This window comes from Cloeon dipterum, chromosome 1 (assembly GCF_949628265.1).
Source record: "Cloeon dipterum chromosome 1, ieCloDipt1.1, whole genome shotgun sequence".
Classification (NCBI taxonomy): domain Eukaryota; kingdom Metazoa; phylum Arthropoda; class Insecta; order Ephemeroptera; family Baetidae; genus Cloeon; species Cloeon dipterum.
Window position 1 is genome coordinate 22,993,797 of NC_088786.1, and position 14,103 is coordinate 23,007,899.

A 14,103-nucleotide genomic window follows, 5' to 3' on the forward strand; every position below is an offset into this window, starting at 1 on the left:
CAAAATTTAAATTTTGCAATGAAAGGTAAGTTAATGTGTCAACTGAACTAGAGCTGTTCAAGTGTTGCAATGTATCTTTTTTCCCCCTAGAGAGCTCCAGTCCAGACTCCATGAAACACAAGAAATCTGAACTGCGGTTGTACTGCGATCTGTTGATGCAGCAAGCGCACATGGTGAAAGAATCAGCTTGCAAACAGAATCCTCCAGATGTTGAGGTAAATAATAATTATATTATGGTAACACTCCTTAAATTTGCTCATCTGGTATTTACAGAAACTCGAAGAGGCAACTACTTTGCTTAGTGCAACCTGTGATTCCTTTATTGAAACTCTTGAGGCCTGCTCCAAGCTGGCCCACGAACAGTTCCAAATGGACATGCCCTCCTTGCACCCTAGTGAATCTGTGATAAGACATGCTAAAAACCACAAACTACAACCGAGCAATTCAACTTGAGATTTCATTCCATTGTCCGCAATTTAAAGTTAGCATCTAACGTTGTGATACGAGAAACTCAAAATATAGAAATCCCTTTGTGCTTCACATATTTCTTTATTTTGTTCAAGCAGGGTTTTCATTTTTTTTACTTTTATACAGCTGTTCTGTTATGAAGTGCTATTTACATAATAAATCGCTATTTATGAAAACTAAATTCTTTAATGTTTAATTTGAAATTTAACTAGTGAACTTATAATTAAAAAAATGCTGGAATTATAATATATATTTCAGAGAGTAACGATGCAGAGGAAATTGAAAAAAAGGCGGTGCAACTCCAGTCGTATCAGCACAAAATTTGTGGAACATTTTATTACAATTTATTAGACATCCACTTTCTAACATGTACTCATTCGTTCAGACACACTTTCACTTAAAAAATTCATTAATGTGACACGTTCAAATTTCACGGTTTTTTCACGGGTTGAGGTAGGGTGTTTCCCATCAGTGGTGGTGGCCGAACAGGCCCCATTTGGCCCATCGGAGCCATAGGGGGCATATGCATCATAGGACCCATCGGTCCCATAGGTGGCCTCATTCCCGGCATCATTGGAGGCATTCCAGGAGCCATCATCACGCCAGGCGGCATTCCAGGGCCCATCGGGCCGGGTGCCATTGGGGGTCTCTGGGCCCCCGGAGGAAGCATTCCTGGGTGAGGCATCGGGGGACGCTGGCCCATAGGTGGAGGAATCTGCGTGTTAGGGGGTGGGATGGCTGCACCTTTTCCAGCAGCAAAAGGATTTGACGGGATTTTCCCTGCCCTGAACGCTGCCGTGGTTGCGTCGATCAGATGCTGTGCTTGCTCTTCCATCCATTTTTGATAGTAGAATTTCACATTTTCTTTGTGTTTTCGTCCTTGGCAGTGCGTTTTTCTCACTGATGGCGAGTCATGCGTCAAGTAAGTATCACAGTAGTCACAATAATACTTTGGCATGTTGATCTGTAAATTCAATAATATGTATACATATTAGCACAATATGATTTGAGAGGGTTAATTATTTTTGTAGGAGACATAAGTATACATGAATTTGCACTTAGTCGGAAAAAATCGACTTGCATCCAAACCAAATTTTATGGTTTTAACACTCTTATAGTTATGTATCTACATACATAATATTAATATTATAATGGCTTGATTGAATGGATTGTTAATATTGAAAATCTTACTACCTTCTGTTTAACTAAAAGCTGATTGGTAAGAATAGCTTTAGCAAATGCAATCGACTTGATAATCCCGTAAGTTTCGAACACGGACAGAGGACAGAGAGTTTAAGTAATGCGATCGGCATAAACATCAACAAGAATCATGAATCATGGCGTCACCGACGTCCGACGGCTACCACCGTACCACTTCCACCACTTTTCACCACGCCTTCTTTTTCCACTCATCTGGCACAACTGGGCACAAGGCATAACTCACAATCAGTAAAGTAGGAAGCAACCCAACAAGCAACAAACAAAACAGAGAATATTAATTTATCATCCCTTGTTTTGATGTAGCTACTGCGGCTGGCTGAGGAAAAAGTTGAATTTGTATTTGTGAACATCATTCGTGTTCTCTGAAAATGGCTACGCGGTGGAGTAATGATTTCATTGTCGCAGAACACAAAGATCTTCAGGTTCAACTAGATATAATTCATCTGGATCAAATTTATAGCAACTTGTTAACATTGTTATCAGGCAACTGCGATGTCCGTTGACCACAGTGGCAGTCTGGTTTTACTTTTCGGACGACGTTACATGGCTTTAGTGAATCTGGACAAGCCAACAGAAACACTGAAAAAGGTTAACCGGAAAACCAAGTATGATGTTGGTTTTGCGGCCACTGCTGATTGGAGTCCTGTCATTTCTGATGAACTAATCGCTTTTTCGGTAATGTGCATAATTTTTATTATTTTATTATTGTTGACGATTTAACAACTTTCAGAGCGATGAAAGGGTTGAAGTTTTCAGATGGAAAAATTGTGATTTAACAACCGAGCATTCCTTCAAAGCTCACTCTAGGGTTGTCACCGATCTGCAGTGGCACAAAACAGACCCAAACTTACTAGCCACTTGCTCTCTTGACACATTTTTACATATTTGGGACCTGAGAGATATGAGGCGGCCTGCGACTTCTCTCTCTACTGTTGGTATGTTATGGTCATAACTTTTGGCTTTTTTAAATAACCAATTTTTCTCAAAGTTGGGTCCAGCCATGTACGTTGGAACTGCATATCAAAAGATGTTTTGGCTTCTGCCCACGATGGTGACGTAAAAATTTGGGATCACAGAAAACCAAGTACTGCGTTGAATTATGTGTCTGCTCACCTAGCCAAAATTCACAGTCTTGAATGGAATTTACACTCTGAAAATCATATCACCACCTCAAGTCAAGACTGCACAGTGAAATTTTTTGACATTAACAGTCCGAGAAGAGTTGACAATGTCCTCACATTCAATGCTCCAGTGTGGCGGGTCAAGCATGCTGTAAGCACTATCAAGAGAATGAATCTTGTTGTCTAATATTGTGAAATATGATTTCAGCCTTTCGGACACGGACTTATCACTGTGGTAATTTCTAATATCCGCAGGGAAGAAAAAAGTCTTGTTCTGTGGAACACCGAAAAGCAAGTAGCTCCTGTGCACACCTTTGTTGGGCACACAGATCATGTGCTAGAGGTGGCATGGCGAAAGCAGGTAACAGGTAATACAACTAATGAGTTACAATTCGAAGAAGATAGTTTTTCATTCCAATTTGTATTATAAGGGGATGTTAATTTCCAATTGGTCACGTGGTGTAAAGATCAGAGTTTGAGGATTTGGAGGATTGAGCCTTCGCTGCAAGAAATTTGCGGGCATGTTTTAAAAAATGCTGTTAAGGGGTCAGTCTCTGGTAAGTAAAATTTTTGCATGTGCGTTAGATTCAACCTCATTTTATAAAAGCTTCAATTTATGAAGAATTGTTTTTTTATTGTTATTCTTGAATATATTTTTGTTCTTAATGAATCGTAATGTATTATTGCTTTGAGAGATTAACTAACATGATACTGACATGCAGAAAATGAAATTTCGACTGATCCCGTGGATCCTCAAGAAATTGTAACTACAGTGGAGGAACCGGAAACTGCAGAAGTGATGTCTTCACCCATACAAACACCAGAGACATTGCAACAAGAGTTTACCCTCACCAATTCCAACTTGACTTATGTAATGGTTGAAGATATGAATGCTGATGCTCGTACCTGCATCGTCACCGCAAAAGTGAACATGCACATTGCCAGACTTCTCTTTACTTTTCCGCCTAGTTACCCTGTCAACTCTCCACCCTCTTTCAAACTGCTAAATGGGTCGCAAATTGATGCTAATATCCAAGCAAAACTATTAAAGGTATTCATTTTGCGTCAGGAAATGAAATCAGTAACTTAAGTGGTGTCTCCAACAAGGTCCTCAAGACTACAGCCCAGCAGCGAGTAAAAAAAAACAAATCATGCCTTGAGCCGTGTTTGCGGGCTCTTGACACTAATCTTAAGAATCTGGTTGCGGTGCCCGAAGATTCTGATTTCGTCAAAAAGTTCGCTGATGCATCTAGCGTGTTTGGCTCTTTTAAAGATGCATATGTACCTTTTCCCAGAAGCTCTGGAGCTGCTTTTTGCAGTGCTGGTATGAATAACTCACATTATGGGGAAATTAGCCATTTGTAGTGTCGGCTAACAACCCGCTGAAACTCTTGAATCAAATAGGGAAAATATCTACCACTACTTTAATCACTTGCCACACTACAGCCTAAAAATAAGCGACAAGATCTATTGAAACGAATGTCCAACAGGGCTCTTAGTTTGCTTTGGTCAACCCAATAATCTGTCCAGAAGAGTGTCTGTTCGGTCTGAGTCAAGTTCAACTCCTCGCGCTCTGTCTGCACTTGTTCCTGCCACCGCAGCTTTTGGAACAATGATGACACCCTTGTTTTCTCAAGCTGGCTCTGGAACTGGGTCGCAGGTGCCAGAGTCTCAAGCTATAGCAAGTTTCTACTATCCTGAAAGGGTAAGTGGTAGTCACTTCCACTGAAAATTTTCTTGTATACCTTAAACATACCTTTTGACAACTATTGTAGATCAGGATTGTGGATTGTGACGTTAAAAACAAGTTGAGAAGATTCGTAGCAATAAGTTGGATCTGGGAAATTTACATTTGCTCCTATGTTCATGAGTTGAAAATAAATTGCTAGAGATTTGAATAACTGAAAAAAACTATTTTGGCACTGCTATTTTTTATCTCAGTACAATTAATTTCAATTTGAATTTCCTAACCGTACAAGCAAATAGAAAACTTCCTGTTTCATCCTAGGAATTTTCTCACTTTTTTCTAACGTCATTTTCAATCGGTCAAGGCACTATTCCATAAATTCCCATACAAACGCGTAACATTGTAATATTAGCTTCAATTCAAACTAATTCACTATGGATAATTTTACTTCTCTTCAAACAGGATATCTCACAAGAGTCCTACTAAATGATTAAAAAGCTGCAATCCAAAGCCAAATAATCCCATCATATCATTATCGACTAATTTAAACACGCGGGTTGAATGAATTCCCCTTTATTGAAAATCTGTTCAACATTTCAGCAAGTGACAATAATTTCTTCACAGCGCACTATGTAATATATTTTGTTAAAACATTGCGTGAATGCTGGATGCTGGATTGTTGATAATTAAATAGTAAAACCCAAATTTAGGATGTATTTTTTGTTCACAGCAAAGGGCGAGAAGCAAAGGTCGTAATTCGGGCAGTGGCCCCTCAGGGCATAGAGGAAGTTTTGCCAAACCATCCAACAAGGTGTTCGTCGTCATTTACGATTCGGCAAGCCTGCTCTTCGTGCATAGGGAGCTGGCCGAAAAGTACAAGTTGAAAGGCAAAGATGTGGCCGAGGTGTGCTACTATAACGCAGGAGTGGCGCTCTCCACGAACCGCAAGGATCTGGTCCAGGTGTGGCAGTTGGCCGCTCTGGCCGCGGCCACCCCTCCACCTCCCTTGCCACTCGCCTCTCACTGGAGCGAGAACGACGAAGACTCGCCATCTGCCTGGGCAGCTCATCCCTTTGGACAAACGATGATTGAAGCCCTGGTCCAGCATTACGCCAAACAGTGCGACGTGCAAACCGCGGCCATGCTCAGCTGCTTGTTTGGCAGCCGCACAGAAAACCTGCCCAGCCACAGGAAGAAACTGACCAATGTTAACGTGTCGGTGAGTTGCACCTAACATGAACTTTGGGAATCTTTGCATTTTTCACGGTGCTGGGCTTTAAACAAATATTTTTCTCTCTTTAGCGGCTTGCGTCTGGCAAATGGTGTTTAAAGGTAAGCCTCTCGCATGAGCACCTGTGTCTGTTTTTGCTTCTTGCTTTAACCCTCCTGCTTCTTGTCAGCTTCCGTGTGTATCAGCACCCAGTGCTAATGCGTTGATTCGATTTACAGCCAGGTGGATCTCCTTATCACACAGTGCACCCGTCAGACACGTCCCTTGAAGGCTGGAGTTTCCACTTGCTGAAGCAGAACCGCTCAAACTCCTGGTCAGACTCCTTGGATGAAATAAAGACATTGGCGTCAATGTCTGAAACCCCAGACTTTGTCAGAATGGAGGAGATTGAGTTGTCTACAAGGTATAATATTTTTCAATCATCTCTAAGTTTACGCTTGCCAAGAAAATATTATGCACGATCTACACTGAGTTGGTCCGCTGTTGGCAAGGTCTCAGATTTTGATATAATTTGATGGAAGTGTACCAAAGGTCAACCCTTAAATTTTATGTCAGAGTTCAAAAATTGCCTCCATTTGGCCAATTTTTACAAAGTTGATTTTTTTCAGCTAGAGAAAAACTAAATTTATTATGTAATAACTTCTCTTAAGTGATCTAAATCAAACGCCCGACAACTTTGCCACGTTGACGAATTTTGTAGGTCAATCACTCGGGCAACAATTGTCTCCACTAGATAGAAAAATCATGCAGAGTGCAGCCCGAAGTGCTCCAACAGCTTCAGATAGGTCATGTAGAGCTGAAGGAAGCAAAGCTATTCCCTTTGAATTGCAGAAATTTGTTGAAATTTTAAGGCTAAATGGTCAGATAGTCACCTACAAAGTTTGTTAAGCGTTTAACATAGATCATTTTAGACTCTTAATTTTATCTTTACAACTTTAATTAAAATTCTCTGCATAAATCAACTTTTTAAAAATCGGCCCCTTAAAAGTTGGACATTTTTTGCAATTCTAACTTAAAATTTTAGGGTTGATCTTAGGTCCACCAAATTTCATCATATTTCAAGACCTTGCCAACAGTGAACCCATCTAGTTTAGATTTAGATCATGCCATTATTCTTTTGCGCTTAAACCAAAATACTGAGAATAAATTGATTCTTCCAACAGCAAAATGCTGGACGAAAAAAATTCTGAGCTCCACGACTGTTTCAAAAAAGTATACGCAGACATTCTGTACCGCTGGGATTTATTGGATGCCAGCGCACAAGTCTTAAAACATGTCAGCTTTATTACCGACATTCACAGCAAGGGAATGGAGTTTATCACAGATTGTAGAGTCTGCTCTAAATCATCACAAGGGCCAGGTTGCATGTTTTGCAAGAAAACTGTATTCCCCTGTACGATCTGCCACATATCTGTTCGAGGTATTGTTTTTCATATTTTTCACAAATAGCATGGATAAAAATTTTCTTGCAGGTCCAGCAAATTTTTGCTTCATGTGTGGACATGGCGGTCACGTTCAACATATGGCTAGTTGGTTTGCCCAAGAAGAACAGTGCCCCACAGGATGCGGGTGCAAGTGTATTATAGAAAGTAGGTCACTTTTGGACACTTGAATCTCAGTGATATACCTAGATAAAACGCCTTTAAATTACTATGACATCTATCATTGTTTCATTGTTGCTCTCAGGTATCTAAGAAATTGAAGCGTGGAGGTTTTTAATGCCAAAGCTGGCTTAAATTTCAATATCTTTTTGATTTTGTTTAAGTAGGCAAAAAATGTATGAATACTATTATTATTAATACTTCAAGATTTAAAATGTAAATAATGAACAAAAATGTTATCAAGCTGTTACTAAATCTTAAGATGAATTCAAAAATATTACTTATATATTTAACACAATATAAGACTGAGAAAAAACAAGTTTCTTACAATAGGCCGAGTTGATGTATTGTATTTATGATTATTAAATCTGAATTTAGTTCCAAATTGTTATTTTTTAATTAATTTAAGGTCCTTTACGGTTCTGTTGATATTAGTTAGTTCTTGTGTTGGGTATAGTCATATCATTAAGGAAAAGATCAATATTTTGTCATCATTTTTTGCGGTGTAATATTTTTTCAAATGCGACATTTTACTAGAGGTGCGCCCCACACATTTTTTTAAATTTACACCCAAGATAAATTTGAGAATTTTAAATAATTCACTTACATCCTCCCTTTAAACCACAAATTTATTTTTTTAAATACATAACAATACATGCTATTATAAAAACGTATTTAAGTCGATCTAATGCTATGTGTGTGTAAGATGTGCAAAATGGGTTTAAATCTTTGGCTCGAACCCAAGACACTTCTATGACAATTATAGAGCTGACTTGCATACATTTTCCCGATTTTTTATTTTGTTATGGAAAAACCTTTTTTCATTTTCGAAATAATAAAATACAAAAATTAGAACCTAAAACCACCTTATACCAAAGCTTCATTGCACGGTTTACTGGTGGCGCTCGCCAGCTTCACGAGTCATCATCATTGATAGGATGTTTGTGTACACAAACATTGCGCCGCTCTCATACTCATACTCGATATCAGCATCAGCCTCAGACGTTTAGTGTGCTACAGTTGTTGATTTAAGTATCTGTTTAAGAGAATATTTTCTCTAAAAATCCCTTTAAATTTTCGAAATTTTCTGTTCTGCCTTACACTTTTATCATGGCAAACCGAGTTTTATCAATTCAAAGCCATGTAGTGGCAGGATATGTAGGAAACAAGAGTGCAACGTTCCCGCTGCAGGTGACTTTTTTTGTAAAATTTACGTGAGAAACATTCCTAATTTTCTTCAGGTGCTTGGATTTGAGGTTGACGCCATTAACTCCGTGCAATTCTCTAATCACACTGGTTATGGCTTTTGGAAGGGTCAAGTGCTGAATGAACACGAACTAGGTACATAAAGTGTGTAGAGCATATTAATTAAGAAGGGTAGGAGCCCTGCAGCTTGGAGTTTCGTGGGATGTAAGACCCCCATCCACGGTTAAGCGCGGGCCCTATGCTTCTTTATAGAAGATAAATATTTTGGACAGGAGGATAGGGTGTGAGTGAAGGGGTGGGTCAACTTGAAAAACAAATTTTAATAATCCGAAATTTTTATAATGTGTATTTAAATATCATAATTAACTAGTAATTTTGTGAATTGACTTTTCAATCGACTTGTTTATTAGGATAATTTTTTATCTTTCTTGCTATAACATAGAATAAAAGTAAAATAATAATTCTTCCTTCAATGATGCGATCTGCTTATTAGATTCAACACTCAAAGAAGTATACTTTACAATTAGTGTTGGTTTGTAGACCATGAAGTAAACCTTTTAAGCAGCTGCAAATTAAAAATTGACTTTTTAATTAAAATCATAAAAGTAAGAAGACGAGGGTTACATTTAAATGAAATCTTTTTAATTAAAACGTGTAAGGCTCCATGATATAAACTTTGCATATTTGTGCTTAACAGTTGTAAAATATTTTCTCTTCTCTTATCAGATGAGTTGACAGAAGGTCTGGAACGCAACGAACTCCTAAATTATTCGCATTTATTGACCGGCTATGTTGGAAATCCTCTGTTTCTTTCACGAATCGTTGGAATTGTGCCTAAGCTCCGCAAAGTCAACCCCAGCCTTGTGTTCGTGTGCGACCCTGTAATGGGTGACAATGGTCAAATGTATGTGCCAAAGGAGCTCATGCCCATTTACAGAGACCAAATTCTACCGCTAGCTGACATCATAACTCCTAATCAATTCGAGGCAGAGTACGGGGCGTGTGATAATGGATAGAATAATCTTAATTAATCCGACTGAATTATCAACAGGCTGCTGACCGGCACTAAAATGAATAACAAGGAGGAGGCTTGGGATGCAGTGCGACTTCTTCACGCGAAGGGACCCAAGACCGTGATTTTATCTTCAACTGAACTTGGCTCTGAAGACTATTTGCTCGCCCTCGCTTCATACTCAGACGGAACAAAAAGCACCAGGATTTCGGTCGAAATACCTAAACTGCCAGCGATCTTCACTGGCACAGGTGATCTTTTTGCTGCTCTAATACTGGCTTGGATGACCAAGAGCAACAGCGATCTGAAGGGTTCCGTGGAAAAAACTATTTCTACTCTACAGGCTGTTCTTAAAAGGACGATTGCACATGCAGAAGGTAGTATTGTCATGCGAAATAAATATTTTATTAATAACAGTAACATTTTTGTGAAAACTTAAGAGCAATCTGGAGGTAAACCACCAAGCAAGGCGCATTTGGAGCTACGTTTGATTCAGAGCAAGTCCGACATTGAACAGCCCACAATATCTGTGACTGCAGATCCCAATTAAAGCATTTAAGTCCCAGGGTGTTATATTAACTAAAATGGTCTTCCAATAGTGTGTAGTATGATGTCTGTGATTCATTTTAAACTTCAAGCATAACTATTTTGTCAGGCAATAGATAATATTATGCATGTTTTAAAATGATTGTGTCATTATTTCAAGTAAACACCTCACTGTTGAAAAGGCAAAAGTAAAAGTCATTCAGTTGCAGTTTTGGTCCATGAAGCTCTCCAATCTTTCCAGCAAGTTAGTCGCAACACTTGCAAATTCATCCCAGACCTGGTATTCAAATGTCTTAGCAATGTGCTCCGGCACTTCGTGGCCCTCTTTAACCCCGAACAATTTTTCCTCGTCCAGCAAGTCGGCAAGCGTGTTGGCTAGCTTATCTGTTTGGTGCTCGTTCATAATACTCGCAAGGTCTGATATGTCAGCCAAGCAATTCCAAATGGCTTGGCAAGTGAGCGAAGCAAGCTCCCAGTCGTTATTTCGCGTTTCAATGAGATCGATTAGCCTGTGGTTAAATTATCTTGAGAATATGTCATAATAATATATTTGTTTGGCCTTACTTTGAAATGATTCCAATACTCCTCAAGGCTGGACGTCCATAGGGATCAGATAGTAAATTAACCAGCACACCAATCGCCACATACTGAATGGTTTGGTCCCCCTCGCTCAACAAGGTCACGACTCTATCTGAAACTACATTTAAACAAAATAAAAGCAGGCTATGATCTTTCAAAAGCATTGAAAAATAAAAATTTTTATCTACAGATTTGAGAAACAGTCGATTGTCCCAGTTATTGATTTTTATTTACAAAATATGATGCATTTGATTAAAAATAAGAAATAGTGCTATCTTCTTTGCCTCGAAATTTAAACTTTTAGCATGTAGATAAATGGCAGACTATTTTTTACCTTTTTTTTGAATAATCCTATACACTTAATAACCACGAGGCAATACAATTGTTTATTTGAATTTATAAAAAAATGGCTTCAATGTATTTTTTAAAAATGTATAATTTGTTTTTATTACTAGAGTGTTTTTTAACATACTCAAAATTAAGTTAGCACACCTGAATTAATAGAAAAAAAGAAATATTTCACAGGACGAGATGTATTTAACTTTTAAGTTAAAAATTAAATTTCAACTTACGGCCTTCTTGGTTTAAAAGGAACGTCCTCGTCTCCTTCCACCTGCTCAGGTTGCCAAACACCCTCAAAGCTTCAACGGTGACTTGCACCGACGTATCCTGAGCCAAGAGAGGCAACAGGACCTCGGCAAACGAAAGTTGCTGCTCAGCCAGTTGTGACTCGATTGCGCTGGGATAAAATGACAAGTTGTTCAGAGTCAACAGGGCGCCGAGCACCAGTTCCTCGGAGGCGCCAGGGTTGGACAAGACTCCGTGCACTGCAGACAAGACCTCCGGACTGTCGGCCAAACCAGGGCCCACGGCCTCGCTGAGGCTGGCGTTGGCGACCACTCTGAGTACCTTTACCAACACGTCCTCGGTGGCGTGGAGCGGCGAGGCTGTGCCGTGCTGGTCCTCTTGGTAGCACCGCTCGAGGACACTGAGAACAGCGTTGCGAGTGCTGTCGTCGCCCAGCAGCTGGTTCCTGGCGTGTTCGCTGCGGGCCATCAGGTTGCCGAGGGCGTAACTCAGTCTGACCACCAGGTCTTGGCGCTCTGGGTACTTTTGCAGCAGAAACACAAAGTTCTTGAGGCTTCCCTGTTGTGCTACGATTGCGTCGCAGCACGTCTCGTCCATCGACGCGATGCTCAGCGTGCGCACCACGTTGGATACGAGGTCAGGGTCGTTGGGAAAGAGCTGGAGCGTCCGACACAGTTGTGCCACGGCCCCGCAGCTCGCCAGGAACGGCAGTCCTGCTTGGTCGCTGGCCATGTGCCGAAGGGCGCCGGTCAGCTGGAAGAGTGCCGGCTGCACTTTTTCTGGCACGCTGGAGCTTTCGTTCGCCATCAGATTTGTCAACTTGAGGTGCAGTACCATTAGGGCAAGCCCACCGAGCTCTCGAACTCGCGCTACGATGCGCGGCTCTAGTGTAATGCACTTCAAAGCACCGTAACCATAGACGCAGGCTTCCGAGTCTTCCATTAGGCTTGCAGCGCCAAGTCGCTCCAAAAGCAGTTCTGAAATATATATTTTTTTAAATCGAAATATTACTTTTACTCCAGGACAATAATAGGGATTTTAAATACCTAGGACATTGTCCTGTAAAAAAAGTTTGTCGTTCTGATCACTCCTGGACACCTTGAAAAGCAGCTTGCACACCGAGCTCAAGTTTGAACCCATTACTTGCAACTGTAATTACATTTTTTTAAGAAAATTCAAATAATTTTTTGCATTTATACGGTAATATTAGGTTCTGCCATAAAATTGCGAAAATTAGAAATAAAACTAACATACGCCCAACAGAATTCTTGCAACTTGCATCTGTACTCTCTGTTCTTCATTTTCCACAAACAAGAAAAGCGTCTGGAGCAAATTCGCGCGAGTAGGATTTGACGTTTGCCTGCGGCCAAGCATTTCAGCCCTCTCGCACGCGCTGTAGACTTTGCGCAGCGTAGCTTCGATTTCTTTCGCATCACTGCCTGTGAATGTGGTTATTGCATGATGCCCAATTATCGATCTAGGTATCAATTGCAAAGCTGAATCACAAACCATCAGCAGCCAAAATTTGCATGACTTTTATTAGAGACTGAATTTCATCACTGGTGTCTTCAGTTTCGCTGTGTTTACACTGGTTCTCGGCCTGCTTTTGGCAATCAGCGATGAGTGCTCCCACCGAGAGGGCCTCTAATGGTTTCCCGTTCCTTTTTACTTGATCCAAGGGCACTGGCAATCAATAAAATCAATTAGCAGATTACATCGCTTCAGGTCAAAGCCTACATTTTGCCAATGGTTGTTGCGGTTTATTCTTTTGGAGCTTTGCCTGCTCTCTCTGCGAAATTATGGGCAGTCGTAGACCCCATGGTCCACTTTCCTCTTCAACGTGCAAACTCAAACTGAAAAAACATTTTTTGGATTCAAAAGGTTTAAACAAACTAATAATTTAAGATGTTTTAATGCAAAATAATACTATTATATAACTATATATGGTTTGAAACGGAAAAATAGATTTTCCAAAATTAAAAAAAAAAAATTAATTCAGGAAAAATAGATTTTCCAAAATTAAAAAAATTAATTCAGGAAAAAGCACAAAATTGGGAATCTCAATTCTTTATTTTTTTAATTTTTTAACACAAACCCATGATTGCAGTATGAATTATACATATATAATTTTTTCTATGAATTTTCCGGAATTTTCTGAATCAAATATTTTGAAAGATACTTAGTAACGTAAATTAAAACAATTATCCTCGAGATAAATAAATATTAATTTGGCCATGTATATGATAGTGAGAGTTTAAGTGTGTCTCATATATTATACTGCGGAGGGTTGTTTTAGGCACATCATTTTATCGAGGCCACACACCCTTGACCCATAAAACCAAGAAAAATAAAGATTGTCATGTTAAATGTACGGCGACAGAAAGCATGGCCGAGGTCAGAGAAGTGTGTGTGCGGATGAAACACAACGTCGCATGTAATGCGTTATTTACAAAAAAGGGTTGCCATAGAGACGGAAGTCACATCAAACCTAGAAATACTGCTTGGGGGTCTCTGGGTCCCACGATTTTGGCCAAATAGACTTCTTTTGCTGTCCCTCGGAGTGAAGGGCCTCTTGGTGCTCACGGCCTTCATGCCGACGCGGAGGACGCTCTGGTGCTGGAGGCCGACGGCTGCCCTGGCTTCACTTATGATTTCGGCACTGGTTTTTTTGGTCGGTGGTGTAGCGTAAAACGGACCAGATGTCTTCTGCGACTTGTCAGCGGACGATGTCAGTCTCTTTTCAATTGAAGAAGACTGCATTTTCGGCCCTAGGTCGGCACATCGCTTTTACATCGATTTCCCAAATCCCAGACTGGCGCGCTTTGTTGTCGCACTGGTGCTCA

General features: G+C 40.1%; 5 protein-coding genes across 7 annotated transcripts; 3 read left to right on the forward strand and 2 right to left on the reverse strand.

Moving 5' to 3' along the window:
• Nucleotides 1-18: 18 nt before the first annotated feature.
• LOC135940831 (pleckstrin homology domain-containing family A member 3-like) lies at nt 19-453 on the forward strand. Its single transcript, XM_065485947.1, has 3 exons — nt 19-25; nt 91-215; nt 274-453. Exons 1-3 carry the CDS (start codon nt 19-21, stop codon nt 451-453), a joined length of 312 nt encoding a protein of 103 aa, XP_065342019.1.
• Nucleotides 454-768: 315 nt separating this feature from the next.
• Nucleotides 769-1,821, reverse strand: snRNP-U1-C (small ribonucleoprotein particle U1 subunit C). The gene is made up of 2 exons (XM_065496943.1): nt 1,663-1,821; nt 769-1,432 (listed from the first exon to the last, which is right to left on the reverse strand). Exon 2 carries the CDS (start codon nt 1,424-1,426, stop codon nt 899-901), a length of 528 nt encoding a protein of 175 aa, XP_065353015.1. The 5' UTR covers nt 1,427-1,432; nt 1,663-1,821; the 3' UTR covers nt 769-898.
• A 69-nt stretch (nt 1,822-1,890) lies between these two features.
• Nucleotides 1,891-7,381, forward strand: Wdr59 (WD repeat domain 59). Of its 3 annotated transcripts, XM_065496935.1 has the most exons (15): nt 1,891-1,922; nt 1,993-2,111; nt 2,173-2,364; nt 2,420-2,624; nt 2,678-2,961; nt 3,019-3,178; nt 3,242-3,367; nt 3,533-3,861; nt 3,918-4,134; nt 4,301-4,515; nt 5,228-5,716; nt 5,800-5,829; nt 5,947-6,131; nt 6,892-7,148; nt 7,201-7,381. In XM_065496935.1, exons 2-15 carry the CDS (start codon nt 2,058-2,060, stop codon nt 7,338-7,340), a joined length of 2,883 nt encoding a protein of 960 aa, XP_065353007.1. In that variant the 5' UTR covers nt 1,891-1,922; nt 1,993-2,057; the 3' UTR covers nt 7,341-7,381. The 3 variants fall into 3 exon arrangements, with proteins under 3 accessions (XP_065353007.1, XP_065353006.1, XP_065353008.1); XM_065496934.1 differs by lacking the exon at nt 1,891-1,922 and having other exon boundaries at nt 1,929-2,111; XM_065496936.1 differs by lacking the exons at nt 1,891-1,922; nt 5,800-5,829 and having other exon boundaries at nt 1,930-2,111.
• A 934-nt stretch (nt 7,382-8,315) lies between these two features.
• On the forward strand, nt 8,316-10,232 carry Pdxk (pyridoxal kinase). Its single transcript, XM_065496942.1, has 5 exons — nt 8,316-8,520; nt 8,571-8,670; nt 9,262-9,526; nt 9,587-9,924; nt 9,988-10,232. Exons 1-5 carry the CDS (start codon nt 8,440-8,442, stop codon nt 10,095-10,097), a joined length of 894 nt encoding a protein of 297 aa, XP_065353014.1. The 5' UTR covers nt 8,316-8,439; the 3' UTR covers nt 10,098-10,232.
• Nucleotides 10,233-10,283: 51 nt separating this feature from the next.
• Nucleotides 10,284-14,020, reverse strand: LOC135947939 (armadillo repeat-containing protein 2). The gene is made up of 8 exons (XM_065496938.1): nt 13,749-14,020; nt 12,998-13,113; nt 12,770-12,943; nt 12,515-12,699; nt 12,307-12,409; nt 11,245-12,237; nt 10,658-10,790; nt 10,284-10,602 (listed from the first exon to the last, which is right to left on the reverse strand). Exons 1-8 carry the CDS (start codon nt 14,018-14,020, stop codon nt 10,293-10,295), a joined length of 2,286 nt encoding a protein of 761 aa, XP_065353010.1. The 3' UTR covers nt 10,284-10,292.
• Nucleotides 14,021-14,103: the final 83 nt, after the last annotated feature.